Source organism: Kogia breviceps, chromosome 19 (assembly GCF_026419965.1).
Source record: "Kogia breviceps isolate mKogBre1 chromosome 19, mKogBre1 haplotype 1, whole genome shotgun sequence".
NCBI lineage: Eukaryota > Metazoa > Chordata > Mammalia > Artiodactyla > Physeteridae > Kogia > Kogia breviceps.
Window position 1 is genome coordinate 38,791,488 of NC_081328.1, and position 27,730 is coordinate 38,819,217.

A 27,730-nucleotide genomic window follows, 5' to 3' on the forward strand; every position below is an offset into this window, starting at 1 on the left:
ATATATGTGTGGATCTATTTATGGACTCTATTCTGTTCCATTGATCTATATATTGATCTTTATGCTAATGCCATTACTGTAGCTCTAAAGTAAGTGTGTCCTCATCTCCCTCACAGGCACACAGAACTTTGAATAACAATATCACTTTGTGTAGTCATTATTGTTTTATGCAAATCTCTCCCTGGTTAGACAGAACTCTTCCAGGAAAGAAATCATGTTATTTTTTTATATTGGTACTAAAGGTATTCTTTTTTAAAATTAAACTTATTTTGAGATAATTACAGATTCATATGCAGTTTTAAGAAATAATACAAAGACATCCCATGTACCCTTTACCCAGTTTCCCCCAATGGTAACATTCTGAAAAACTTTAGTGCAATATCTCAACTAGAAAATAGACACAGATCTTATTCAGATTTCGCCACCTTTTCATGTACTCATTGGTGTGTAGTTGTGTATAGTTAAGGGTATCTTTTTGCTATTTAAACCTTAACAATGATTTTTGTTGTTGTTTTTAGCTCCCCCTATGAATACAAGGCTAAGACCCTCACAATCTCGTTGGCGTTGGAAGTTGACGTTCTAGAGTGTAGAGACTTCCCTGGTAGTGCAATGGTTAGGAATCCTCCTGCCAACGCAGGGCACACAGGTTCAATCCCTGGTCTGGGAGGATCCCACGTGCCGTGGAGCAACTAAGCTCGTGAGACACAACTACTGAGCCCTTGTGCCACAACTACTGTAGCCCGCGCACCAGAAGCCCCTGCTCCACAACAAGCCACAGAAACGAGAAGCCCACGCACGGCAACTAGAGAAAGCACCCCCCGCAGCCAAAATTAAATATTTTAAAAAAATATGTAGTAAATGCAGGGTGTTTATTGGAACGTAGAAGAACCTAGTGCACCTTTTTGGTGGGTGGGGAATGGTGATATGGGGAAGGATATCAGGAAATGCATGGAGGGAGTGAGAGCCTGCCAGGTGCTCACTAAATGTGTCACATTGAAGGTTAGTGCCGTTAGGTGCCTGGCCCAGGATCACGCAGTGAATGTACACAGACCTAGCACTCTGACTCCAAAGTCCAGGGCTCTCTCCCTCTGATAGTGGTACACGTGCACATATCCTTGCCACGAATGCCTTACCCCTATTTGCAATTCTGCCCCCAATCTTCTTCCTGTTTTCCTGGCTGTAAATTCTCAACGCCACGCAACGCCAGGAAGAACCGATGTAGCGTGCAACAGCCAACACTACAGAGTGTTCCCGCCTCGCAAGCGCCTTGCAGCCGCTGGCCACGCGCTCGTCTCGCCCCGCTCAACGCGCGGCTGCCTGGACGCATGCGCACGCTGGCAGCGGTTGTGCCCGGGACTCAGCCCTGCTCGCGACGGGCGGGGCCGGAAGCAACTCTACGTCTCCCTGTTGCTGAGAGACGGAGCTTCCACAAGCTAGACCGACGTTCTCAGGCTTCTTTTCCTCCCTTTCTCCGCTTCATCGTCTCCGAATTGCGTCACCATGGCGGACCCAGAAACTGAAGGCCTGCGAAGCACCTTCCCCTCTTACATGGCGGAGGGCGAGCGGCTCTATCTGTGCGGGGAGTTCGCTAAAGCCGCCCACAGCTTCAGCAACGTGAGTCGCGCTCTGAACCTATCAGCCACCGAACTGAGGTCCTGATGATTCCTGAACCACCCTATTGTTTCCGTTATTCCACTGTTACTGACTGATGCACACCTGTCACAGATAAGCCCCTGTTTGGCCGCTTTCTACCAATTCCCACCTGCTTTCTGCCTGGTTGTTAATAACCAACCTCTGTGTTAACAGTGACCTCGTCTCCTACATTTTTACTCAAATGTTTCGCGATTGGCTGGGAGGCTGCTTGCAGAAGTGAAGTCTCTGGCACACGGTTGCTTTTGGAAGGTGGTCAGTGAATAACTAACATCGTAAAACTTTACTGTAGTATAAATCGCTGCACCCGACCCTAAAGGGATTGAGTGCTATTTTAGGATACCAGGCATACTGCTAAGTGGCAAGCTTATGGGGGAGGTGCTGTAATTACGCCATTTTGTAGGTGAGGAAACTGATATAGAAGTTGAGTAACATGCCCAAGATCACTGAACTAACGAGTGGCAGAGGAAGGGTTCAAATTCAGGCACTCAGACTTCAGTGCTGAGGTGCTAACCACCACACTCTACTGTACTGTCTCCCAAATAAGCTTTTGGATGTTTTTATGACTGTTTCTTTTTGTGTGTGTGTGGTATGCGGGCCTCTCACTGTTGTGGCCTCTCCCGTTGCAGAGGACAGGCTCCTGACGCGCAGGCTCAGCGGCCATGGCTCACGGGCCCAGCCGCTCCGCGGCGCGTGGGATCCTCCCGGACCGGGGCACGAACCCGTGTCCCCTGCATCGGCAGGCGGACTCCCAACCACTGCGCCGCCAGGGAAGCCCCCATATGACATATGACTGTTTCTTTTATAACAAATAGCCTGCTTGTTACAAATGGAGTGGTAGGATAGCCCTGTAACCAGTCCTAAGGCTCCCCCTAAAGTCAAGCTTCTCAACTGCTACCTAGAGGCTTTTGGCCCTTTGGATCACCAACCACATCCTAAAACCAAAAATAATTGATCAGATGGGCCAACAATTAAGTTCAGGGGCCCTGCACCCGCACATTCTCCTCTTTCTGGATCCTGTTTCATCCTGGAGAAGCTCAGGTAGTGAGAAATGAACATCCCGAGAGCCTATAGCTTTAGGTGAGAAGTGGCCTTTTCTAGGAAGAGGAAGTAGCTACTTCCTCTTCCTGGAAAAGTATGAAGGTCTTAGACAGGGGCGGGTACAGTCTGATGCCTCAGGAAGGACAGTACACTGCAGACTATGGTAATGATCTCAAACAGGAGAAGAGAGGACATGGGGAGTAGAGGAAGCATTCTGCTGCCACTTTAGGGCCAAAATTACAGTTTCCATTTTCCCGGCATTTTCATCTTAATCCCCTGAAATAGTGATTCATTCTCAATAAGCTAGGTAAAAAGAGAGGGCACGTGGAATGGATAACCAAGTTGCAGATTGTCTAAAATCCATTTTGTTAGCCTTCAGAACGCTTAGCCTTCAAGTAGTATTTTGAATGTGGTGTGCAGCCATTACAAGTTCATGGTTGAATTTTTATGCACCAAACACCCTATGATTCTGAGTGGACTGGAGGCATCCCAGACACTAGGAGAAATTCCGATTATCCACAGGGTCGTATATTCTCACATCTCAACCAGTGGATTCCACAATAGCTTGTGATTTTACCTTGTTCCAGATGAGCCAGATGCAGATAACCTAGTTGACTGAGCAGAGATCAGTGTGGTGCTGCTTTTAGTCTGAAAAGATCCAAAGACCTGTTTGCTGGCCTGTGGAGTCCCCTTGAAACTCTGGCAGGAGGGTTTGGGCTGCTGTGTCCATTTTGGCTTCTTACCTTGCCCTGCCTAGTGCCTGTTGATCTGAGTGGTTTCTTCCTCAGGCTCTTCACCTTCAGAACAGAGATAAGAACTGCTTGGTTGCCCGCTCCAAGTGCTTCCTCAAGATGGGAGAGCTGGAGAAATCCCTGGCAGATGCTGAGGCTTCACTCCAGGGTGACCCGACTTTCTGCAAGGTGACCGTAAGGGTGGGAGAACTCACTCTTTCTTCATCACTGCCACCGCCTGCAGCAGCCTCTGATTGGTAATGGTTGAAGAACCAGCCAGACTGCCTGGAGTTTATTACCGTTTCCCTTCATAGGTTACTTGCCTGGCTCTCTGCCCCTGTATCCCAACATTTATCCTCAACCCAGGGACCCTTCTGTTCCACCACACCTGAGTCCTAGAAGGCCTTGTCTGCTCTCCTTGATTTGACGTCCTCTCATTTCAGGGGATTTTACAAAAGGCGGAGACCCTGTACACCATGGGAGACTTTGAATTTGCCTTGGTGTTCTATCATCGAGGCTACCAGCTGAGGCCCAATCGGGAATTCAGAGTTGGAATTCAGAAAGCCCAGGAAGCCATCAACAACTCAGTGGGAAGTGAGTGACCACGAGGCCTATGCCCTTATCCAGGAGGCTCTTGGAATCCTTAGGTTTGGAGGAAGGCCTGAGGTGCACTGGGTGAGCAGCCACCACCGGAAGGAGTACAGGGGGCCCCAAACTTGGATTTGGCTGCTCATGATTTCCTTGAGGATTAGCAACTATCCACTGGGAAGACCGGCCCCCGATCCACTGCACTGAGCACTGCAGTGTCTGGTTCTCTCCAAAGCCAGATGAGAAACACCATTTTACTCACCCCAAGACAGACAAGTAGGCCTCTTTTTGGCCTGGTGTCATAGGGTAGAATGAGGTCCTGAGCCCAGCCTTCCCCGGTCCCTGGCTTCCTCCCTTACCTCATACACACCAAGGGCTGGCTCTTCCCATCAGCTTAGTGGGGGTGAGGGTGGGTGGAGAGCTTGCCGCTGTGGGCGGCAGAGTGTGGAAATGGAGAGCACCCCCGGTGCCCAGGGCCTGCTGTGGCCTTAGGCTAGTGGGGGCTGCCTGGCTCCTAGGAGAGTGTTGACCCATTTGCTTAATAGCCAGCCTCTGCCATCCTCCTGCCAAAGGCAACTATGTCCACATAAAATATGTGATAGATTGTGCCTGGGGGCCCGGCCGACCTGAGCCCCAACTTTTGTCCTTGCAGGTCCCTCTTCTGTTAAGCTGGAGAACAAAGGGGACCTGTCCTTCTTAAGCAGGCAGGCGGAGGTAAGGGCCCTGGCTGCTCTGACATCATCTCCTTTGGAAGGCAGAGGCCACACGTGCCTAAGGAGCACAGGAAGTTCAGCTCGGTGCTCTGTGATGACCTAGAGGGGTGAGATGGGGGCAGTGCTGGGAGGGAGGCCCAAGAGGGAGGGGATATAGGTATACATAGAGCTGATTCACTTCACTGTACTGCAGAAACTAACACAGCACTATAAAGCAATTATACTCCAATAAAAAAAAAAACAAGTCTTAATGGCCCTCGTGCGGGGGAGTGATGAGCTCCTGGCCAGTGCGGGCAGTCATGAGATTCTGCCCCAGCTCCTGAGGGGTTTTGGGAGTGTAGCTGTTCCTGGACCAGACACACTCCATGGTTCTCAGCCCACGGAAGTCCTGGAGGGAGAGCTCTGGGATCGCAGGCTCAGGGGACCTTAGCTGGGTGCTCCAGGCTCCTTTCTGAGGCTCTGTTGGGTATTGCTCCATATTCCCAGAGCATGCAAGCCCAGCAGAAGCCTCGTCCCGTGAGACAGCTCGTACATCATCCCAAGAGAGAGTCCAAGCGGAAGGGCTCGCTCAAGAGCGAGAAGATCATCCGACAGCTCCTGGGCGAGCTCTATGTGGACAAGGAGTATCTGGAGAAGCTCCTGTTGGATGAAGGTTTCAGTCACTTTTTTTGCAACAGGGAACTCGGGGCAAAGGAAATCTGGGGTGGATGCTTAACGTATAAGCCAGAGGCAGAGCCTTTCAAAGGATATTTGCCAACACGTTCCTCTGGAAAGGTTTTGCTACCATTCTCATTTTACAGATGAGGAAACTGAGGCGTAGGGAGGTTAAGTAACTCAGTGACACGGCTCTCGGATTTGAATCCAAGAAGCCCAGTTTCTGAACCAGAGCTCTTAAGTGCTATGGTACCCTGGGAGGGAATGCCAAAGATTTACCACTGCGGTCCCCAAAGGGGTATCCCCTGAGCCTTCAGTCTGTACAGAGGGCAAAGGAATCCAGCTTGGAGGTGCTAGAAGGGGAATCCTAGGACCGTGGAACTATAATATCCTAAAACCTCATCTGCTCTAATCCCTCCTTTTATCAGAGAGACCCCGAATGGGGAGTAACTTGTCCAAGGTGACGAGCAAGCTAGCGGTGGAGTTGACAGCAGAGCCCAGGCCTCCTAACCTCCAGTGCAGCACTCTTCCTACCACACCATGCTGGCAGGGAGAGGAAACAGGATGGAGCCTACTTCCTCATTAGACATTCATTATATGACTGTCTCATATAAACATGGGTGGTGGGAGTGTTGCCATTAGCTATTGAGCCTGAGCAGGGATCACCCTCGAAGCCAATGCCTTTTCTCCAGAACTGACTTCCCAAGGTCCTGTGTAGGATTCCCGGCAGGTTGTGTCTCAAGAGCAGCTTCACTGCTGGCACATCTCCTCTGTAACAGGCCTGGATGCTTCCCTCCCTGCAGAGGAGCTTCCATGGAAGGAAGAGGTGACCGGAACATGACCCAAGTGGCCTTGCAGCTTTGCTCCCAGCTCTGACCTCTGGTTAGGCAGGTGGGCAGAGCTCGGGCATACCCCTCCAGGTCCCAGCTTGCACTGGCACACTTGACACCTGGGGACTCGCTTGTCACTGGCAACCTGGACCAGGTTATGCATTTCTACTCTGTCTTCTCTGAGGAAACAGCTTGAAATAAGGGAGCCCCGAGGGCTGGGAGCTTCGCAGAAAGCTGTCCACTGGCTGCCACTTCTGCTAGCTCCCCATCTCTTGCCGTAAGGGCCTATGCCCGAAGCCCTGTGCCATGGGAGTGCCTGAAAAGGGGGGGCTCTGTCCTCGTCTGGACCCGGTTAGACCCACCCTCCCACCCATGTGCTCTTGCTTTCATTACTGCCCCCCAATTCCAGGGAGAGGTCCCCACAGAGAGACCCTTAGCCAAGAGGAGGTGACTCCACTTAGACGCCTCCCCACACCCTCGCCCACAGACCTGATCAGAGGCACCATCAAGCGCGGCCTGACCGTGGAGGACCTCATCATGACGGGCATCAACTACCTGGACATGCGCAGTGACTTTTGGAGGCAGCAGAAGCCCATCTACGCCAGGGAGCGGGACCGGAAACTGACGCAAGAGAAGTGGCTGCGGGACCGCAAACGCCGGCCCTCGCAGAAGGCCCGCTACATCCTCAAGAGCCTGGAGGACATTGACATGTGTGGGTGGTGTTCTCAGAAGGGCGGGCCTGTGGCCAGGTGGGGACAGAGCCGCATGGCAGCCGGAGCCCCTGGCTTCGCTGGCCTGTGGATGGAATCTGGAGGGGGAAGTGGGCTCCCCTGTCAGCCCGGGGGGTGGGGGGCGGGGGCTGCTCCCCGCTCCATATCCCCTCTCTCCCTTCCCAGTGCTGACCAGAGGCAGTGCTGAAGGCAGCCTTCAGAAAGCTGAGAAAGTGCTGAAGAAGGTGCTGGAGTGGAACGAAGCGGAGGTGCCCAACAAGGACGAACTGGTCGGAAACTTGCACAGCTACATAGGGAACGCCCAGATCGAGCTGGGGCAGATGGTGGCAGCCCTGCAGAGCCACAGGAAGGACCTGGAGATCGCCAAGGAATAGTGAGTGCCTGCAAGGGCTTGGAAGGCCAAGCGGCCGAGGCCTGGGGCGGGGGCTACGTCTCGGCCTTTTGCCAGGGCTGCTGGTGGCTGAGCTCCCACTTTCTGCCCTGCGTGCCCGAGGTGGATTCCCCAGAGGGAGGAGCCACCTACCCAGGACAAGGGCACACCTAGACTGTCAGCCTTTTTTTGCCACAAAAGGAAGGTAGTGGTCCCAAACTCTAAAAAGCTCCCAGTGGTTTGGCTGTTAGGGATATTTTTACTTTTATGTCATCTCCACAAGCATTCATCAACTCCAGACATGCCAGATGTTGCTAGCATTGCGAACACAACAGTGACCAGACACAAGGCTCATTTCCCTGTGGAGATAAAACAAAAAGTGACACAGCTAATAAATCGCAACTGTGATAAGTGTCATAAGGAAAAAGTACAGGACCTGGTGCTACGGAAAGTGTATTCCAGGAGGACTTGAGTGGGTGTTGGGGACACACTTGGCTTGTGGGAGGGCCCAGAGGTAGGCAGGAGGGAGCTTAAGGCCGAGAGGAGGCTGGACCAAGCCGGTAGGGGTTGGATCAAGCAGGGCCTCGGAAACCACGGCACTGACTAAGCCTGGGCTTCGAAGTTGTACCTCCCAGCTGTGGGGCCTTAGGCAGGCACTTAACTAACCTATTGCAGCCTGGGTCTCCTCTGTCAAATGGACATAACAGTAGCCCTTACCCGATAGGGTAGAAGGGAGGGCGACATGCAGAAGTTTACATGAACATCTCAGAACAGCACTGCGTATCCGTGATGACTGCTGTGTTGGTTCTCGGGAACCAACTCTTGCCGAGACTTGATGTCCCCTCTCAGGGGCACCATCGCTTTCTGGGCACCCTGGTTCTAACCTCTGGAGTCATTTGTGACCTTCTCTTGCCCAGTTCTACTCACCCCACAGTTCTGAGCTTCTCTCAGTCTCCCATCCTCCCATTTTTTTAAACTTTTTTAAAACTTATTTAATTTATTAATTTTGGCTGCACTGGGTCTCAGTTGCAGCATGCGGGATCTCTTGTTGTGGCACGCAGACTTCTTAGTTGTGGCATGTGGGATCTAGTTCCCCGACCAGGGATCGAACCCGGGCCGCCTGCATTGGGAGCACAGAATCTTAGCCACTGGGCCGCCAGGGAGGTCCCTCCCATCCTCCCACTTCCTCCCAGGTCAGCCCTCACCTCTCCCTGCCTCGAGCTGCTCCCACACGTCACCTCCAGAGACATGCTGATTTTCACCTGTCGACTGTCCTTCCACTGCTGACACGCAGGCCTTGGGCCTTCACTGCCTGCAGGTTAAAAGCAAATGCCTTCACTTGGCACTCAGGGCCCTCTCTGAACCCACTTCTGAATAGCCCTCCAATGTCAGTCCACCCTTCTGGGTCAAACCGGATCTCCTGAACACGCCTGCCACCTGTGTTCTCCCCCTTGCTCATCCGAGTCCTGCAAGCCGTCCGTCCGTCCATTCCCAGCTCGTTTCTCACCTGCCCTCACTGTGCTGAGCAGGAATCTTGCAGGTTGGCCATTCCAGGAGTAGAAAACAGACAAACAACAACCAGCTTTGGAGACAGACCTGAATTTGATTCCTGCCTTTGGCATTTAGAAGCAGTGTGGATTTGATTCAGTTGCTGACCCTCTCAGTTTCCTCATCTCTAATGAAGGCATAATAATACCAACTCATGGGGATTTTGAGGATTAAATAAGTATATACAGTACTTTGGATCCAACTCTCTTGCCTCCCTTCTGAGCTCCGGACCTGCATATGCAACAGAGTCCAAGGCATTTCCACTTGGATGTCCCACAGGAGCCCCAAATTGAACATGTCCAAAGTGTAACCCCTCATCTTCCTGCCAAATCTCTTGCTTCAGGGCCCCCTATCCGTGAAGATGACACTGGTGGCCACTCAGTCCCCAGGAAGGCGCCAAGGTGGCTTCCCAGACACCTCCCTCCCCTCACCGCTCACGCCAGCCCGCATGGCCCATCCACACCTCCTCCTGCCATCAAGAGAACACTCCCTTCTCTCTTTCCCTCCCACAGCTCAGTCCAGACCTTCCTCACTTCTTGCGTGTTTCCTCCGACATGCTTTCCTGCCGCCCAGCTGGCCCTTCTGTGCAAAACAAAGCCAGTGGTCGGGAGACAGTTCCAGCGCCCGGTTCTGCTTGGCTCAGACCGTCCTTCCTGACCTGACTTATCCTGACCTCTGTTGACCAGGCTCTCTCCGGGCCCTTGGGCATCCTGAGCCCTGGCCAACACCTCTCGGCTCTGCTTCTGTTCAGCCTTCTCTTTTGCCAGCCCTTTCTTCATCAGCTCCCTCCTCCCCATCCTTCAAATTGTAAAGAAGTGGTATTTTTCTTGGGGAAAGCCCACCATGCGCGCTAGAGTGACTTAGCAGCCCTCCTCCGTCCTCCCTCTCCACACGCCATGTTTCTCGCCTGCCCTGTAGACCTTGGACTTTTCTACTCCCTTTCTCTTCCCAGTATCTGCCACGTAATGGGCATGTGATGCATGTACGCTAAGTGGCTGATTAAGCAAACAGAGGTGTTCCTTAAACAAGCTTAGTTCCTTTGCAACATCCACAAACGGGCCTGCAGTCTTTTTTTTTTTTTTTTCCCTTGGCTGCGCCAGGTCTTAGTTGCGGCATGTGAGATCTTTTCAGTTGCGGCATGCATGCGGGATCTAGTTCCCCGACCAGGGATCAAACCCAGGTCCCCTGCACTGGGAGCGCTGGAGTCTTACCCGCTGGACCACCAGGGAAGTCCCCGGGCCTCCAGTCTCACCCATGAGTCTTACCTGTGTGCCCCACGGGTATCCTCAGTGGAATCAGCCCTGCCCCCACCTCCAAAGCCCACCATCCTTCCAGGCGCAGCTCAAATCCCGACTTGTCTGAGCAGCTTCTTCAGTGACCCCCCCAGCCCTCAATTCCTTTCTCTGATCACTCTGTGAATGACTTGATGGCTGGCTTTCTCAGTCCCATTACTGTCAAAGATAACAGTACACATTGTTGTTATGAACAGATTAACATATTTCAACTTGTCTATTCACACCGGAAAAGAGCACCCACTCTGGAAGGGGAGGCTGACATCAGAGCAGCAAACATGGCCGAGAAGCCGAAGAGAGAGGAGCTGAGGGGGCCTCAGAGAGGAGGGAAGGAAAAGATGGGACATGGCAGGGGTGGAGGGCTGGGGGAACAGTGGCTCGTGAGCTGGGCAGGGGGGCCAGGACCTGTGGGGAGTGGAAGGGCGGGAGGCCTCGCTGAGGAGGGAGGACCTAGCTGGAAGTAGTGAGGGCCGACGAGGGCTTTGTTTCCACACCAGTCCCCAGCCTTATGCTTTTTTTTTTATGTGTGTGGTACGCGGGCCTCTCACTGTTGTGGCCTCTCCTGTTGTGGGGCACAGGCTCCGGACGCGCAGGCTCAGCGGCCATGGCTCACGGGCCCAGCCACTCCGCGCCATGTGGGATCTTCCCGGACCAGGGCACGAACCCGTGTCCCCTGCATCGGCAGGCGGATTCTCAACCGCTGCGCCACCAGGGAAGCCCCATAATCTGACTTTTTAACTTAATAGATCAGGGACTTTTTTGGTACACAAAAAATTACACTGATTGCATTCAGATTGTTTCCACTGTTTATTACTACAAACAACACTCCATTGAGTGTCCTTGTCACATTATATTCCGGAGGTGAATTCCTAGAAGGGGAGTTGCTGGACCAAAGGGATATCTTTGCAAGCTGTTGCCTGTTTGCCCTCCGGAAAAGTCCCGATAATGTCCATTCCAGGCCCCAGGGCTCAAGAGGGCCTGGGTACCGCAGCCTTGCCAGCCTGGGCGTCATCCCTCCAACTGGCCCGTCTTTGCCTCCTTTCCAGTGTCCATAGTGCCTAGAATGGCCTTGTCTTGCTTCTTCCCCACAGTGATCTTCCTGATGCCAAGTCCAGGGCCCTGGACAACATTGGCAGGGTTTTTGCCAGAGTCGGGAAATTCCAGCAAGCCATTGACACGTGAGTGACCCGGGACTGTCCCCTCCCTACTCTGGGGCCAGGACATCCCACCCTCGCACTGGACTCCCAGACTGGGGCAGGATGTCAGGCAAAGAGGCGTCAGAAGACCCGAGTTTGGCTCCTGGCTGTGCTAAGCGATCAGGGGCAAGCCACTTTGTAAACTCTGTGGCTCATCAGTTAAATTAATTACTAGAATAGAATCAGCATTTTCTCCAAATTTTCCAGTGACAAGAGTCACCGAGGACACTTGTTAGGCGTATGAATTACTGGGCCTCTCCCCTGGAAATTCTCATTCTACAGGTCTGGGTTAGAGCTCAGGAATCTGACTTTAACAAGTACTCCAGGTGACCCTTACTTTGGGCAAGTTCAGGACCAGGTGGACCATTGACTTCTGGGAGCTCTTCAGAGGTTATTCTGTCACTCCGTGCAGTCACATGGGGTCACTGGGAATGGAGTCGGAGTTCTCCAGAGGGCTTAACTGCTTTACTTTTGATGTCCAGCCCTGGGGCTGGTGACCTGCTCCAGTGGGGTGACTCAGCCCCAGGGAGACTCGGGGGTGGGCTTGACCGCACAGGGGGAAATTGTCCTTCAGGCCTTCGTTGCTTGACTGGAATAGACTTGATCACCAGAGCCTTCTGTTCCACGTCATATGGTTTCCCGAATGGCCCCTGGTGTCTAGGTGGCAAAAGAGAGAGGCCTGTGAGTGTTCACCTACCCACTTGTATTTTTTTTTTTACATTAAAATATATATATTTCTTTTAAAATAAAAATTTAGTACATGTCAATCCCAATCTCCCAATTCATCACCCTCCCACCCCCGCCGCTTTCTCCCCTTGGTGTCCATACGTTTGTTCTCTACATCTGTGTCTCAATTTCTCCCCTGCAAACTAGTTCATCTGTACCATTTTTCTAGGTTCCACATATATGTGTTAATATACGATATTTGTTTTTCTCGTTCTGACTTACTTCACTCTGTATGACAGTCTCTAGATCCACTCACATCTCTACAAATGACCCAATTTCATTCCTTTTTATGGCTGAGTAATATTCCATTGTATATATGTACCACATCTTCTTTATCCATTCGTCTGTCCATGGGCATTTAGGTTGCTTCCATGACCTGGCTATTGTAAAGAGTGAGCAATGAACATTGGGGTGCATATGTCTTTTTGAATTATGGTTTTCTCTGGGTATATGCCCAGTAGTGGGATTGCTGGGTCATATGGTAGTTCTATTTTTAGTTTTTTAAGGAACCTCCACACTGTTCTTCATAGTGGCTATATCAACTTATATTCCCACCAGCAGTGCAAGAGGGTTCCCTTTTCTCCACACCCTCTCCAGCATTTGTTGTTTGTAAATTTTCTGATGATGCCCATTCTAACTGGTGTGAGGTGATACCTCATTGTAGTTTTGATTTGCATTTCTCTAATAATTAGTGATGTTGAGCAGCTTTTCATGTGCTTCTTGACCACCTGTATGTCTTCTTTGGAGAAATGTCTATTTAGGTCTTCTGCCCATTTTTGGATTGGGTTGTTTTTTTTAATATTGAGCTGCATGAGCTGTTTAAATATTTAGAGATTAATCCTTTGTCCGTTGATTCGTTTGCAAATATTTTCTCCCATTTCGAGGGTTGTCTTTTGGTCTTGTTTATGGTTTCCTTTGCTATGCAAAAGCTTTTAAGTTTCATTAGGTCCCATTTGTTTATTTTTGTTTTTATTTCCATCACTCCAGCAGGTGGATCAAAAAGGATCTTGCTGTGATTTATGTCAAAGGGTGTTCTTCCTGTGTTTTCCTCTAAGAGTTTTATAGCGTCTGATCTTACATTTAGGTCTCTAATCCATTTTGAGTTTATTTTTGTGTATGGTGTTAGGGAGTGTTCAGAATAATTTCATTCTTTTACATGTAGCTGTCCAGTTTTCCCATCACCACTTATTGAAGAGACTCTTTTCTCCATTGTATATCCTTGCCTCCTTTGTCATAGATTAGTTGACCATAGGTGCGTGGGTTTAATCTCTGGGCTTTCTATCTTGTTCCATTGATCTATATTTGTTTTTGTGCCAGTACCGTATTGTCTTGATTACTGTAGCTTTGTAGTATAGTCTGAAGTCAGGGAGTCTGATTCCTCCAGCTCCGTTTTTTTTCCCTCAAGACTGCTTTGGCTATTCGGGGTCTTTTGTGTCTCCATACAAATTTTAAGATTTTTTGTTCTAGTTATGTAAAACATGCCATTGGTAATTTGATAGGGATTGCATTGAATCTGTAGATTGCTTTGGGTAGTATAGTCATTTTCACAGTATTGATTCTTCCAATCCAAGAACATGGTATATCTCTCCATCTGTTGGTATCATCTTTAATTTCTTTCATCAGTGCCTTATAGTTTTCTGCATACAGGTCTTTTGTCTCCCTAGGTAGGTTTATTCCTAGATATTTTATTCCTTTTGTTGTAATGGTAAATGGGAGTGTCTCCTGAATTTCTCTTTCAGATTTTTCATCATTAGTTTATAGGAATGCAAGAGATTTCATTAATTAATTATTGAAAATTAAATCCATTAATTAATTAATGCATTAATTTTGTATCCTGCAGCTTTACCAGACTCATTGATTAGCTCTAGTAGTTTTCTGGTGGCATCTTTAGGATTCTCTATGTATAGTAGTATCATGTCATCTGCAAACAGTGACAGTTTTACTTCTTCTTTTCGAATTTGTATTCCTTTTATTTCTTTTTCTTCTCTGATTGCCGTGGCTAGGACTTCCAAAACTATGTTGAATAACAGTGGTGAGAGCGGACATCCTTGTCTTGTTCCTGATCTTAGAGGAAATGCTTTCAGTTTTTCACCGTTGAGAATGATGTTTGCTGTGGGTTTGTTGTATATGGCCTTTATTATGTTGAGGTAGGTTCCCTCTATGCCCACTCTCTGGAGACTTTTTATCATAAATGGGTGTTGCATTTTGTCAAAAGCTTTTTCTGCATCTATTGAGATGATCATATGGTTTTTATTCTTCAATTTGTTAATATGGTGTATCACATTGATTGATTTGCATATATTGAAGAATCCTTGCATCCCTGGGATAAATCATGGTGTATGATCCCTTTAATGTGCTGTTGGATTCTGTTTGCTAGTATTTTGTTGAGGATTTTTGCATCTATATTCATCAGTGATATTGGTCTGTAATTTTCTTTTTTTGTAGTATCTCTGTCTGGTTTTGGTATCAGGGTGATGGTGGCCTCATAGAATGAGTTTGGGAGTGTTCCTTCCTCTGCAATTTTTTGGAAGAGTTTGAGAAGGGCGGGTTTAGCTCTTCTCTAAATGTTTGATAGAATTCACCTATGAAGCCGTCTGATCCTGGACTTTTGTTTGTTGGAAGATTTTTAATCACAGTTTCAATTTCATTACTTGTGATTGGTCTGTTCATATTTTCTATTTCTTCCTGGTTCAGTCTTGGAAGGTTATACCTTTATATGAATTTGTCCATTTCTTCCAGGTTGTCCATTTTATTGGCATAGAGTTGCTTATAGTAGTCTCTTAGGATGCTTTGTATTTCTGTGGTGTCAGTTATAACTTCTCCTTTTTCATTTCTAATTTTATTGATTTGAGTCCTCTCTCTTTTTTCTTGATGAGTCTAGCTAATGGTTTATCAATTTTGCTTATCTTCTCAAAGAACCAGCTTTTAGTTTTATTGATCTTTGCTATTGTTTTCTTTGTTTCTATTTCATTTATTTCTGCTCCGATCTTTATGATTTCTTTCCTTCTGCTAACTTTGGGTTTTGTTTGTTCTTCTTTCTCTAGTTCCTTTTAGGTGTAAGGTTAGATTATTTGAGATATTTCTTCTTTCTTGAGTTAGGCTTGTATAGCTATAAACTTCCCTCTTAGAACTGCTTTTGCCACATCCCATAGGTTTTGGATCATCGAGTTTTCATTGTCATTTGTCTCTAGGTATTTTTTGATTTCCTCTTTGATTTCTTCAGTGATCTCTTGGTTATTTAGTAACGTATTGTTTAGCCTCCATGTGTTTGTGTTTTTTACGTTTTTTTCCCTGTAATTGATTTGTAATCTCATAGCATTGTGGTCAGAAAAGATGCTTGATATGATTTCAACTTTCTTAAATTTACTGAGGCTTGATTTGTGACCCAGGATGTGATCTATCTTGGAGAATGTTCCGTGCGCACTTGAGAAGAAAGTGTAATCTGCTGTTTTGGGATGGCATTTCCTATAAATGTCAATTAAATCTATCTGGTCTATTGTGTCATTTAATGCTTGTGTTTCCTTATTACTTTTCTGTTTGGATGATCTGTCCATTGGTGTAAGTGAGGTGTTAAAGTCCCCCACTATTATTGTGTTACTGTCCATTTCCTCTTTTACAGCTGTTAGCAGTTGCCTTATGTACTGAGGTGCTCCTATGTTGGGTGCATATGTATTTATAATCGTTATATCTTCTTCTTGGATTGATCCCTTGATCATTAGTGTCCTTCCTTGCCTCTTGTAACATTCTTTATTTTAAAGTCTATTGTATCTGAAATGATACAATACTACAAAACTACTCCAGTTTTCTTTTGATTTCCATTTGCATGGAATATCTTTTTCCATCCCCTCACTTTCAGTCTGTATGTGTCCCTAGGTCTGAAGTGGGTCTCTCGTAGACAGCATATATATGGGTCTTGTTTTTGTATCCATTCAGCAAGCCTTTGTCTTTTGGTTGGAGCATTTAATCCATTCACGTTTAAGGTAATTATCAATATGTATGTTCCTATTACCATTTTCTTAATTGTTTTGGGTTTGTTTTTGTTGGTCCTTTTCTTCTCTTGTGTTTCCCACTCAGAGAAGTTCCTTTACCATTTGTTGTAGAGCTGGTTCGGTGGTGCTGAATTCTCTTAGCTTTAGCTTGTCTGTAAAACTTTTGATTTCTCCATCGAATCTGAATGAGATCCTTGCCGGGTAGAGTAATCTTGGTTGTAGGTTCTTCCCTTTCATCACTTTAAGTATATCATGCCACTCTCTTCTGGCTTTGTAGAGTTTCTGCTGAGAAATCAGCTGTTAACCTTATGGGAGTTCCCTTGTATGTTGTCATTTTTCCCTTGCTGCTTTCAATAATTTTTCTGTCTTTAATTTTCGCCAGTTTGATTACTATGTGTCTCAGCATGTTTCTCCTTGGGTTTATCCTGTGTGGGACTCTCTGTGCTTCCTGGACTTGGGTGGCTATTTCCTTTCCCATGTTAGGGAAGTTTTTGGCTATAATCTCTTCAAGTATTTTCTTAGGTCCTTTCTGTCTCTCTTCTCCTTCTGGGACCCCTATAATACAAATGTTGTTGCATTTAATGTAGTCCCAGAGGTCTCTTGGGCTGTCTTTATTTCTTTTCATTCTTTTTTCTTTATTCTGTTCCACAGCAGTGAATTCCACCATTCTGTCTTCCAGGTCACTTATCTGTTCTTCTGCCTCAGTTATTCTGCTATTGATTCCTTCTAGTGTATTTTTCATTTCAGTTATTGTATTGTTCATCTCTGTTTGTTCTTTAATTCTTCTAGATCTTTGTTAAACATTTCTTGCATCTACTCGATCTTTGCCTCCATTCTTTTTCCGAGGTCCTGGATCATCTTCACTATCATTATTCTGAATTCTTTTTCTGGAAGGTTGCCTATCTCCACTTCATTTAATTGTTTTTCTGGGGTTATATCTTGTTCCTTCATCTGGTACATAGCCCTCTGCCTTTTCATCTTGTCTATCTTTCTGTCAGTGTGGTTTTTGTTCCACAGGTTGCAGGATTGTAGTTCTTCTTGCTTCTGCTGTCTGCCCTCTGGTGGATGAGGCTATCTAAGAGGCTTGTGCAAGTTTCCTGATGGGAGGGACTGGTGGTGGGTAGATCTGGCTGTTGCTCTGGTGGGCAGAGCTCAGTAAAACTTTAATCCCCTTGTCTGCTGATGGGTGGGACTGGGTCCCCTCCCTGCTGGTTTTTTGTCCTGAGGCAACCCAACACTGGAGTCTACCCGGCTTTATGGTGGGGCTAATGGCAGACTCTGGGAGGGCTCATGCCAAGGAGTACTTCCCAGAACTTCTGCTGCCAGTATCCTTGTCCTCACGGTGAGACAGAGCCACTCCCTGCCTCTGCAGGAGACCCTCCAACACTAGCAGGTAGGTCTGCTTCAGTCTCCTATGGGGTCACTGCTCCTTCCCCTGGGTCCCAATGTGCACACTACTTTGTGTGTGCCCTCCAGGAGTGGAGTCTCTATTTCTCCCAGTCCTGTCAAAGTCCTGTAATCAAATCCCACTAGCCTTCAAAGTCTGATTCTCTAGGAATTCCTCATCCCGTTGCCGGACCCCCAGGTTCGGAAGCCTGACATGGGGCTCAGAACCTTCACTCCAGTGGGTGGACTTCTGTGGTATAAGTGTTCTCCATTTTGTGAGTCACCCACTCAGCAGTTATGGGGTTTGATTTTATTGTGATTGCGCCCCTCTACCATCTCATTGTGGCTTCTCCTTTGTCTTTGGATGTGGGGTATCTTTTTTGGTGAGTTCCAGTTGTCTTCCTGTCGATGACTGTTTAGCAATTAGCTGTGATTCCAGTGTTCTTGCAAGAGGGAGTGAGAGCACGTCCTTCTACTCCGCCATCTTGAACCAATCCCTGTATCTTTTCATAATAAAACATTTTTTAGTAAATGTGCTTAATGTTAAAATATTAATTTGGAAAATATAGAAAAGTAAAAGAAAAAGTCTTCAGTCCCACCACCCAAAGACAAGTACTAATTCTAATCCTGCTCTTACTTTTATTGATATTTTGTTTTTTCATTCCAGTCTTTTTTTTTTTTATTTTTATTTTTTTATTTTTATTTTATTTATTTATTTTTTTTTGCGGTGCACGGGCCTCTCACTGCTGTGGCCTCTCCCGTTGCGGAGCACAGGCTCCGGACGCGCAGGCCCAGTGGCCATGGCTCACGGGCCCAGCCGCTCCGCGGCATGTGGGATCTTCCCGGACCAGGGCACAAACTCGTGACCCCTGCATCGGCAGGCAGACTCTCAACCCCTGCGCCACCAGGGAAGCCCTATTCCAGTCTTTTTTCTGTGTTGATTTTCTCTTACGTGTACTTAATAATATTCTTAAATGTTATTACGTTATTTCAAATGCTGTTTTACAAACATTATTTTCAACTCTTGTATCATCAAAGCCAGTCCGATAGATGTACCAAAATAGCTTTGATAGTTTAAAAATATGTTAATGCTTGTTAGCTCCACCCCTGTTTCTAAAAGGACTGGTAGTTGGAGAACAATTATTCTTCTGCCACCAGTAGGAAGCCCGGCCTCCTACGGCCGAGTGCAGAGCCTAAGCGGAAGGAGCTGACCCTGGTTCTTGTGTCCCCAGATGGGAGGAGAAGATCCCTCTGGCCAAAACCACCCTGGAGAAGACCTGGCTGTTCCACGAGATTGGCCGCTGCTACTTGGAGCTGGACCAGGCCTGGCAGGCCCAGAATTACGGTGAGAAGTCCCGGCAGTGCGCCGAGGAAGAAGGGGACATCGAGTGGCAGCTGAACGCCAGTGTTCTGGTGGCACAGGCACAAGGTATGGGCCCCATGAGGACCACCCGACCTTTCTCATGTCAGGGCCGGGAATCCTGTGGCCTGAACTTACCATCCCAGCGTATCCCTGCGCTGAGAGTTCCGATTCTGAGAGTGGGGATAAACCCCTGCATTTTGACCAGCGTATGTAGTGCCTACTTTAAGCTAAGCTCAGTTAGGGCTTGGGGGCCCCTGAGAGCTGCCCTGCCCTTGAGGAACTCATCTGCAGACCAGCACAGTGCCATATTGTCATCAAAACAGCGCCACTCCTCTTGCCTCGGTAGCCTTTACATGTGCCTTCTTGTACTTAATCACTGTGCAAGCCAGTGATGGAGGCATTATTGTCCTCCTCTTACATATAGTTGGGGAAACGGAGACTCCGAGTGGTTCAGCAGATTGCCCCAGGTCACGTGAGGGAACTTTTTAGGGCGATGGAAAAGTTTTAAAACTGGGTTGTGCTGATCATTGCACAAGCCTATAAATTTACCCCAAATCGTTGAACTGTATACTTACAAACGCGGGTGCATTTTATACTAAGTGAATTACATCTCAATAAAGTTGTTAAAAAAACAGCAAGGGGCGGGGGTGAGGAGGAACAGATGAAAACAAGATTGGTGATATTTTGGTATTTTTTTTAATTTTTAAATTTTATATTGGAGTATGGTTGATTTACAGTGTTGCGTCCGTTTCAGGTATACAGCAAAGTGATTTAGTTACACATATACATAGGTCTAGTCTTTTTTCAGGTTCTTTTCCCATATAGGTTATTACGGAGCACTGAGTAGAGTCTCCTGTGCTGAGCTGTAGATCCTTGTTGCTTCTCTATTTTATATGTAGTAGTGTGTATATGTTAATCCCAACCTCCTAATTTGCCCTAATTTATCTCTCCCCCCAACCTTTCCCCTTTGGTAAGTTTGTTTTCTAAGTCTGTGAGTTAGTTTCTGTTTTGTAAATAAGTTTATGTGTATCACTTTTTAAGCTTCCACATATAAGTGACATCATACGATATGTGAAGCTGGGTGATGAGTAAGGGGGCTTCATGATACTATTCCTTTGACTTTTCTGTATATTTGAAATATTTCATAATATGAACTTAAAAAAACAGTAATAAGTAAGCAGTGGAGCTCGGGCTCCCATCACTGTGCTGAGCTGCCCCGATCCGGACACGCAGCTGACCCCAGAGAAGAAGGAAGCGTGATAGGTGCTCTGATCAGGGGCCTTATCCCACATTCACTTATTCACATCACAGATGCTTACCTGGCACCTTCTAGGCACCAAAGCTGGGCATACAGGAGGGAGCAAAACTGGTCACTATTTCCTGCCCCCATGGCTGAGGAGTAACTTTTAAGCAGAAACCTTAAGAATGCAAAGGCACCAGCTGTTCCAAGGTCTGAAGACAGAACTTTTCAGCCAAAGGGACCGCATTTAGGAAGGTGGGCAGGAGTTTGGCTGATTTAAGAAACTGAAGGAGACCAGTGTCAAGCTCCTGGGGGCCAGGAAAGTCTGGAGGGAGGAGGCTGGTTAGGGGCCAGATCCACAGGGCCTCATGGGCCTCGTTACATGTTGTAGATTCTGTCCTAAAAACATAGAGAAAACCACTCGAAAACTGTAAACTGGGGAAGACATGATTACTGTGGCTTTTCCTAGAACTCTTTCCTGTTCCCGTGAGGACTTTTCTTCCTTTGGCTGTGCAGCAGGGCTTGTGCAATCCAAGTTCTGCAACAAGGGATTGAACCCAGACCCCAGTTGTGAAAGCGCCCAGTCCTAACCACTGGAGGTCTTATTAGGCCCTGAGGGCCTTTGGAGAAACAGGCCACTCCCTGCCCGGCTCAGTTTCCCCACTCTAGGGTGGAAAAATCCAATCAAGTGTAGCAGCCCGAGAGCCACTGGGTTGTAGAGGCAACACAGCCAAGCGGGCAGATATTGGGCCCTGGGCCCTCCTGGCAAGTGCCACTCTGTGCCTCAGTTTCGTCCTCTGTAAATAGGGATAATTATATCAATAGTATATACCTAGAGGGTTAGTGTGAAGAAATAAGGTAATACCTAAGCGTGTAAGCACTTAGAACAAGAACTAGCATATAGCGAGCACTCCAGAAATAGGCGTTTCTTCCTTCCTTCCCTCTCGTCAGCTTCCCATAAGTGTTTCTAACACAGATGAGAAACAATCACAATCCTTAGAAAAGTCGATTTATGGCTCAACGAAAAATGTAGATATAAAAGTGTGGATTTGTGGATACATAGAGGGGGGAAAAGAAGAGGAAAAGGGCTCCCAGAATGAAGATAACTTCAGGTTATAGATTCGGTTAAAAGGAATGGCCTTTACTGCTTCACTCCCGTTAAGTGTTATGACTCCTATTCCGACCTGTGGTGTCTGAATGACATTGACATTTATTCAGGGTGGTCTCTGAGGGATTACAGTGACTTTCCTTCTTTTCAAATGTGTATTTGAAAAAGAAATATGTATTGACCTCATTCACTGTGACTCCACAGATTTTCAGAACTATATTAGAATTGCTTTTCAGATATAATGCCTTCTGCACTTTGACTTATGGACACAAGGCCCTTCTTTCCCTGGGGATCCCAAAGCAGTTCATGGCGGGGGTGGGGGGGGTGGATCCTGGGGTACTCAGTTATAAGAGGAAGCAGTGGTGTGTAAAGAAAGTGGAGTGTGGTGTTCCCAGACCCTGGCGGGTTAGCACTTTTCTCCTTCCTTCCTGAAATTAACCTCTTTTCAAGGGCAGTCAATCAGTCCATAGACCATCATCCCTGGCCCAGCACTAACCTGTCTGGTGAGTGAGCTCGGGGGAGCTGCCTCCTCTCTGGGTTCAGATTGTACCAGCGTGGGCATTGATGTCCCAGCCACTGGCCCACAAGTCACAGCCAGCCCATCCAGATGTGTTTGGTCTCCACAGTGTTCTTAACAAATTTGAGTGAACATTAAAAAAAAAAAAAAAAAAAAACTCCTTTTCTGGAACAATCTAAAGATGGGGCAAGATGGAGTGGTCCCCCTGGAGATGTATGATGTGGGCACAGACCCCTTCCCTCACTGACTCTTTGCACCTGAAATCCAAGGCTCAGCTTCTCAGGTTCTGGTCCTTAGGGGTGAGGACCCAGGAATGTCTGGAAAGGGTGGTGCTGGGAGGCCCAGATGCTGCCCGCCTGGGGCTGCTCCCGAGGGCCCGATGGCACCTGCAGGGCAGCTGCATTGTGCAGCACACAATGTCACAATCTACCTGTCTCCCTCATGCTCTCCAGTGAAGCTGAGAGACTTCGAGTCGGCAGTGAACAACTTTGAGAAGGCCCTGGAGAAAGCGAAGCTCGTCCATAACAACCAGGCACAGCAGGCCATCATCAGCGTGAGTCTCTCCCCCGCTGGGCCGGCTCTGGGGCTGGGCGGGGCCCCGGGGCCCTCAGCCCCAGATATTTATCACCCCCCAACCACAGGGCACATTCTGGGTAGGGCAGTGGCTTTCCACTGTTTGTTACTGCCATCAGTTTATATAGCAACCCAACCAATACCCATATTGTGAACTTTTTATTTGGGGCCGCGCCTTGCAGCGCAGCTTGCAGGATCTTAGTTCCCGGACCAGGGGTCGAACCCGCACACTCGGCAGTGAAAGCTCGGAGTCCCAGCCACTGGACTGCCAGGGAATTCACCTCAATACACATATTTTTATTTGGAAAAACAGACAAAAAATAGAAAGTTTTACAAAACATATTTACCTTTACTATGTACACTGATATCTCCTACTCTGTTCTATTTTCTTTTCATTCCTTTTCTTTAATGCTGGCTGAGCCCTCCTAAGCGGCCTTTAGGACTTGCAGTTTGAAAAGTACCAGCCCCCCCATCCCCCCACCCGCCCCCAGGAGTCAATAAGAAATCAGTGTGATTGCCTCACTCACTTGTGCTGCTTGGTCAAGCAGCCGCTAGCCACGTGCAGCCAATTAGAGTAAAAGGAATTAAAAGTAAGTAAAAGTTACAGTTCAGTTCCTCAGTCTAACAGCCATGTTTCAAGCGCTCAATAGCCACGTGAGGCCTCTGGGTACCACACGGTGCAGATCTAAAGTCTTCCCATCACTGCACCAAAGGTGACGACCGTGGTCCCGGCCCTCAGGAAGTAGGGTGTCTACAGGAAACTTAAAACACAACCCCCTCATTCCTGACCCGTGCGACAGGGACTAGGGGATTCAGCGTGAGAGCCTCAGTGGGTAGGCAGGGCTGGGCCTGTCCCCTCAAGGAGGGTTTGAGGTCCCCTTGGAGGCTGGGCAGGTTTTGAAAGTAGGAGGCAAAGAGAAGCGCCTGTCAAGCCAAATGGACCCATGGCCCTAAGTGGCTCCTCATGGGACCAGGCCCCTGACCTTTCACCCCCTGGAATGGCATCTCCAGGCAGGAAAGCCTATGAGGGGGGCAGACCAACGCTGCACAGGAGAGTCCAGGCCCGGCAGACGTTTCCTGCGTGTCTAGCGGTGTTCCGCTCCGGACGAGTCAGGGGGAGGGCTGCGACGAAGAGCGCAGAGTTGCCCTCAAGATGCACACAGGCTGAGCTCCAGGTCCCCGGGGGTCCTGCAGACACCGTGGAAGCCCCTCGGAAGGCAGGCCAGCCCCCCACCACGGTGTGTGGCTGAGTCCCTTCCGTGGCTTGCTGCCTGGCTGAGGGCTGAAGGGCTTGCCTTGTCTCTTTTACATTGACTGAAGCCAAGAGAAGCTTTAGGTAAAAAGGTGGGACTCAGTAGACAGGGGCAACCCCCCCAGAACAGGCCTGAGCCCGAGGGAAATGAGTTTGAGTTGCCTGCAAGCTGCGCTCTCTCTCATACCACTTAGTGTGGGGAGTTCCAAGTGCATGGTATCCACTAACCTCAGGGCGGGAGTCTGCAGAGGAGCCAGGGGAAGGGGGAGGCGGCGGGGTTCTGCACAGCCCTGCCTCCTGGCGCTGGGGCTTGGGTGGGGAAAGGACAGGTCACACAGGGTTAAGAGAGCTCACCAGCTCCTCTGCCACCCACAGGCCCTGGACGATGCCAACAAGGGCATCATTGAAGAGCTGAAGAAAACCAACTACTACAGGGAGATACTCAAAGATGAGAAGGAGAAAGGTGAGTTCTGGGGCCCCGAAGACAGCACCCTCAGAATCCTCCCTCTGCTTTCCTACTGGCCGTCTTCGCCACGCTTTCCTGCCGCTCCTTCGGTCGGGGACTTGGCACTGCTCACCGAGTATTCCGATTTCAGTGCCGCCACCAACCCCAGCCTTTCCTGGGACAGGAGAGGGAGGCCTCGGGCTGGGGTCAGAACCCGTGCTGTCTGCCCTATTTCTTCAGTACTCCCGTATTTCTTTAATCAATTCATCAACTATTTGTTGAGCGCTTGTCACGTGCCAGGAAGGTGTGAGATTTGGGAGGAGACAGAAGCTCGGTCCCTGCCCTGGAGGAGCCCACAGACCAGTGGGAAAGCCAGGCAATGAGAGTTGCTGGCGACCAGGGCTCCTGCACCGGAGCCTGCTGTGAGAGCCGGGGCAGGGGCGCTCCCAGTTTTGTGGGGAGGTAGGGAATGCTTCCAAGAGGAAGAATCTTCCGCTTCAGGCTCCAAAAGATGCCCAAGCATTTTCCAGATATGAGATGGAAGGTTGAGGGCATTTCCGGTGGGAAACAGCAGGAGCAAAGACAGAGGTGGAATGACAGTAGCTTACACTGCGGGGGCTGTTACCGCTGGCCCGACACTGGGTTAAGCATTAGACGGAATGAGCTCACTCGGTCCTCACCACCTAGGAGGTAGGTATGTTTTGGGGGCACTGGAGCCTGAGTGATCTGACCACGTCACACAACAGTCTGACTCAGAGCCACACTCTCCCCTGCTGCCGGCAGCTGCTCTTCAGGGCCAGCAGTGGGCAGCGCAGGGGTCGGTGCAGGGGACCCGAGGGCCAGCTGAGGTGCATAGGTGGCAGGGCTGTGCTCCTGCTGGCCGGTCTAGCCTTATCACATTCTTTCTCCCTAGGGCTCCAGGGAGTAGAGAGGCCTTTGATCCCCCCCCCCCCCCCCCCCCCCCCCGCTTGCTCTAGGCTGTCTGACTGGTTCGCATGAAAGGAGTGAGGGAAGCGGAAGTGGCTGGGACTCCAGGCCCCAAGGAGTCGACAGGGACCAGGGACGGGCCCCAGAGGGTCAGGGATGATAAGAGAAGCTGACCTCCACCCAGTGCTTCCTGCATGCCAGGCACTCGCCTAAGCTTTATACATACTGACTCATCTGATCCCTCCCAGAGCACTAAGAAATAAGCATTCCATGCTTGATTTTACGGATGAAGACATGGAGGCAGAGGGGTTAAAGTCCCACAGCGGTTTCCAGTCTCCAGCAGCCTACCTCTGGAACCCATGCTTTTCCCATGCTTCTGCAGTTTCTGTCCGCCCCTCTGAGGGGCCCTCCCTCCAGCCAAATCGCAGTAAAGGGGAGCTGGGGCTGGGGCTCCTCGGGGGACAGAACCGCTTGCAGGCACCGAGGCTGAAACCCTCTCGGATCCAGGTACAGCAGCGGGAATTTGGGCATGGGGTTTCTGGGCACCTGAGCAGCCGGATGACAGCCTTTTATTATCCAGCATCTGCCATGTGGTGGCCAGATCCCCTCAGAGAAGATCTGCCTCTGCCTCCACACACCCTTGGAACTGCTCTCAAAAGCCACAGAAGCAATAATGTGAAGGGTACAGCAGGGAAATGGCAGATGCTCCAAGCATCCTCCTCCCTTGGACGACGGAGTGCTGGGAAAGGCATCCTGAAAACTCCTCTGGAAGGCCCTGAGGCCGGCGGCAGCTGCTGCGCACTTCCCTTCGCGGACAGCAGGTGGCAGCATTGCATATGTCTTGGCCAAACCGCGTCATTTTCCTGCTCTGAACCCAGAGCCCCTATAGGCGGCTTAGAAACCAGGGCTTCCGGGAAGAGAATGTGGAGGAGACTCAGGAAGGGATTGGTAACTTTGCTCTGTAGCTGATAAAAACAACGAGCAAAGATCCCTTGGGTTGTAAAATTGCTCTCCATCCGAACTTCCACCACAATCTGCTCACATTTTTACGGCGAACCTCCCAACAAATGATGAATATGCTTCCCAGGGACAAAGGGAAATGCAGAACGGGGGTGCTGGAGGAGAAGCCTCTGTCCTTTCCCAGCACCTGTGCTAGCTCTGGTAGGGAAAAAGAAAGAATGTGGCCTGGGGGCAGACTGTCCTGGGTTCAAATCCTGCCTCTGCCAGTTATTTATTTGCAATGTAACCATCGCGTGTGATCTTCCCTTTATCAATCTCAGGTCCCTTGACTGCAAACTCGAATCAGTAACACTATGCAGTTTTTTGATGACCGAACGGTATAATCTGTGCCGCTCACATGATGCCAGGAACAGAGCTGGTGCTCAGTAAATGATGATCCCTTTTCTCATTTTGGAAAGGGGTGCTGTCTCTTAAGAGGCACAGGCCCCCCACAGGCAGGGGTTCCCCCAGGCCCGGAGACGGACAAACTTCTACCTTTCTTCCCTCCTTTCTTTTGTTTTTCAGAAGATGCCACTACGTTGGATAGTATAACAGTGATGGAAAAGGAGAAGGAAACGATGAGGAGAATGAGAGATGAACCCGAGAAGGTGATAAAGCAGTGGGAGCTGGAGCAAATGGAGAGTGACAAAGAGACCGAAGGTGACTTGTCTAAGGAAGCCCTGGGGATCACAGCTAGTGGACCGGAAGAACATAAGCAGAGAGGAGAAGTAGGAAAAGCCAGCCCCTCAAGGAGAAAAGGACCAGCTGCGATGGAGGGAGGTCCAGGAGATGTTGCCAAGGGACAATCTGGAGAAGCAGGCAGGAAACTAACAGAAGTGAACGGAGGGGAAACAAGAGAAATTTACAGGAGGCCTTCAGAACTGGACCAAAACCTCTCAGAAGAACCAAGGACAAGGGAATCCGAAGGACTAGAGAAGACACTTTCAGAAATCGGCAGAAGAGGGTCAGAAGCACTGGGGAAAACAGAATCGGGAGAAATAAGAGAACCAGAAATAACAGAAAATTCTGAAAAAATGGAAAAAGATGAAAAGGAAGATGAATGAAGCCATCGAGTAGGCAATTAGGATCAGGAGGCTGGTGTTCACAGGGACCATGGAGATATTATTAAACTGGACCTTCAAGCTGAAGATTTGTCTCTAATAGGAAAACATGTGGACTGGGTCCCACAGGTCACCTCTGTCTCTATCTATTACTGTTTTCTCTTTAAATGTGCATCTTTCACTCTTACAAACCCTGAGTCTGTCATTTTGCCTCCTTACCCCCACCCATTCTCAGAAGAGCCTTAGAGAATGAATGAGTGGGCATGGGGTGCCACTTTCCAAGCAGAACTCTGATGTTCTGATTAGGTGAGAAACACAGAGACCCCCAAACAAGGCCTGACCCAGAATGTGACCAAGGTGTGAAATGCGGTCCTCCTCCCCAGGCCCTGTGCAAGGACCTCGTGGAAGAAATGAGAAAGGTGCTAAGAAGAAAGGGTTTCAGGAGAGTGAAGAAAAGGATGGGCTCCAAGAAACTCAAAAAGCTTAAAGGGGGGAGGAAAGAGAAAGACCTGGGAGTAGAGGTATGTCTGCCCAGCTGCTGGCCATTGGTTTGTCTTGCTGAGTACCTACTGTGTGCAGGGCACTGTGGGAGGCTTTCTGGAAGAAATAAGGAGGGGACAGCCTCAGCCATCATACAGTGAGGGAGACCTACTCGTAAACCCCTAAGCCTTGAAAACAGAATGAAGTGCACGCTGGCACTGGTGGGGCTCTAGGAGCCCAGAGAGAGAAGGAAGGTGTCTGCCCAAGAACAGGGAGCAGCTGAGAATAGGAGCTGCGGCTGGACCCACTTGTGCCACCCC

At 49.0% G+C, this 27,730-nt stretch overlaps 1 protein-coding gene across 3 annotated transcripts; it reads left to right on the plus strand.

Moving 5' to 3' along the window:
• Positions 1-1,406: 1,406 nt before the first annotated feature.
• On the plus strand, positions 1,407-27,118 carry ODAD4 (outer dynein arm docking complex subunit 4). Of its 3 annotated transcripts, XM_067022097.1 has the most exons (13): positions 1,407-1,614; positions 3,480-3,611; positions 3,866-4,016; positions 4,663-4,724; positions 5,210-5,375; positions 6,695-6,919; positions 7,104-7,311; positions 11,240-11,326; positions 18,678-18,874; positions 22,126-22,226; positions 23,874-23,961; positions 25,451-25,691; positions 26,395-27,116. In XM_067022097.1, the coding sequence occupies exons 1-13, from the start codon at positions 1,501-1,503 to the stop codon at positions 26,414-26,416; spliced, it is 1,794 nt and encodes a 597-aa protein (XP_066878198.1). In that variant the 5' UTR covers positions 1,407-1,500; the 3' UTR covers positions 26,417-27,116. The 3 variants fall into 3 exon arrangements, with proteins under 3 accessions (XP_066878198.1, XP_058904226.1, XP_066878197.1); XM_059048243.2 differs by lacking the exon at positions 25,451-25,691 and having other exon boundaries at positions 26,395-27,118; XM_067022096.1 differs by lacking the exons at positions 3,480-3,611; positions 25,451-25,691 and having other exon boundaries at positions 1,421-1,614; positions 26,395-27,014.
• Positions 27,119-27,730: the final 612 nt, after the last annotated feature.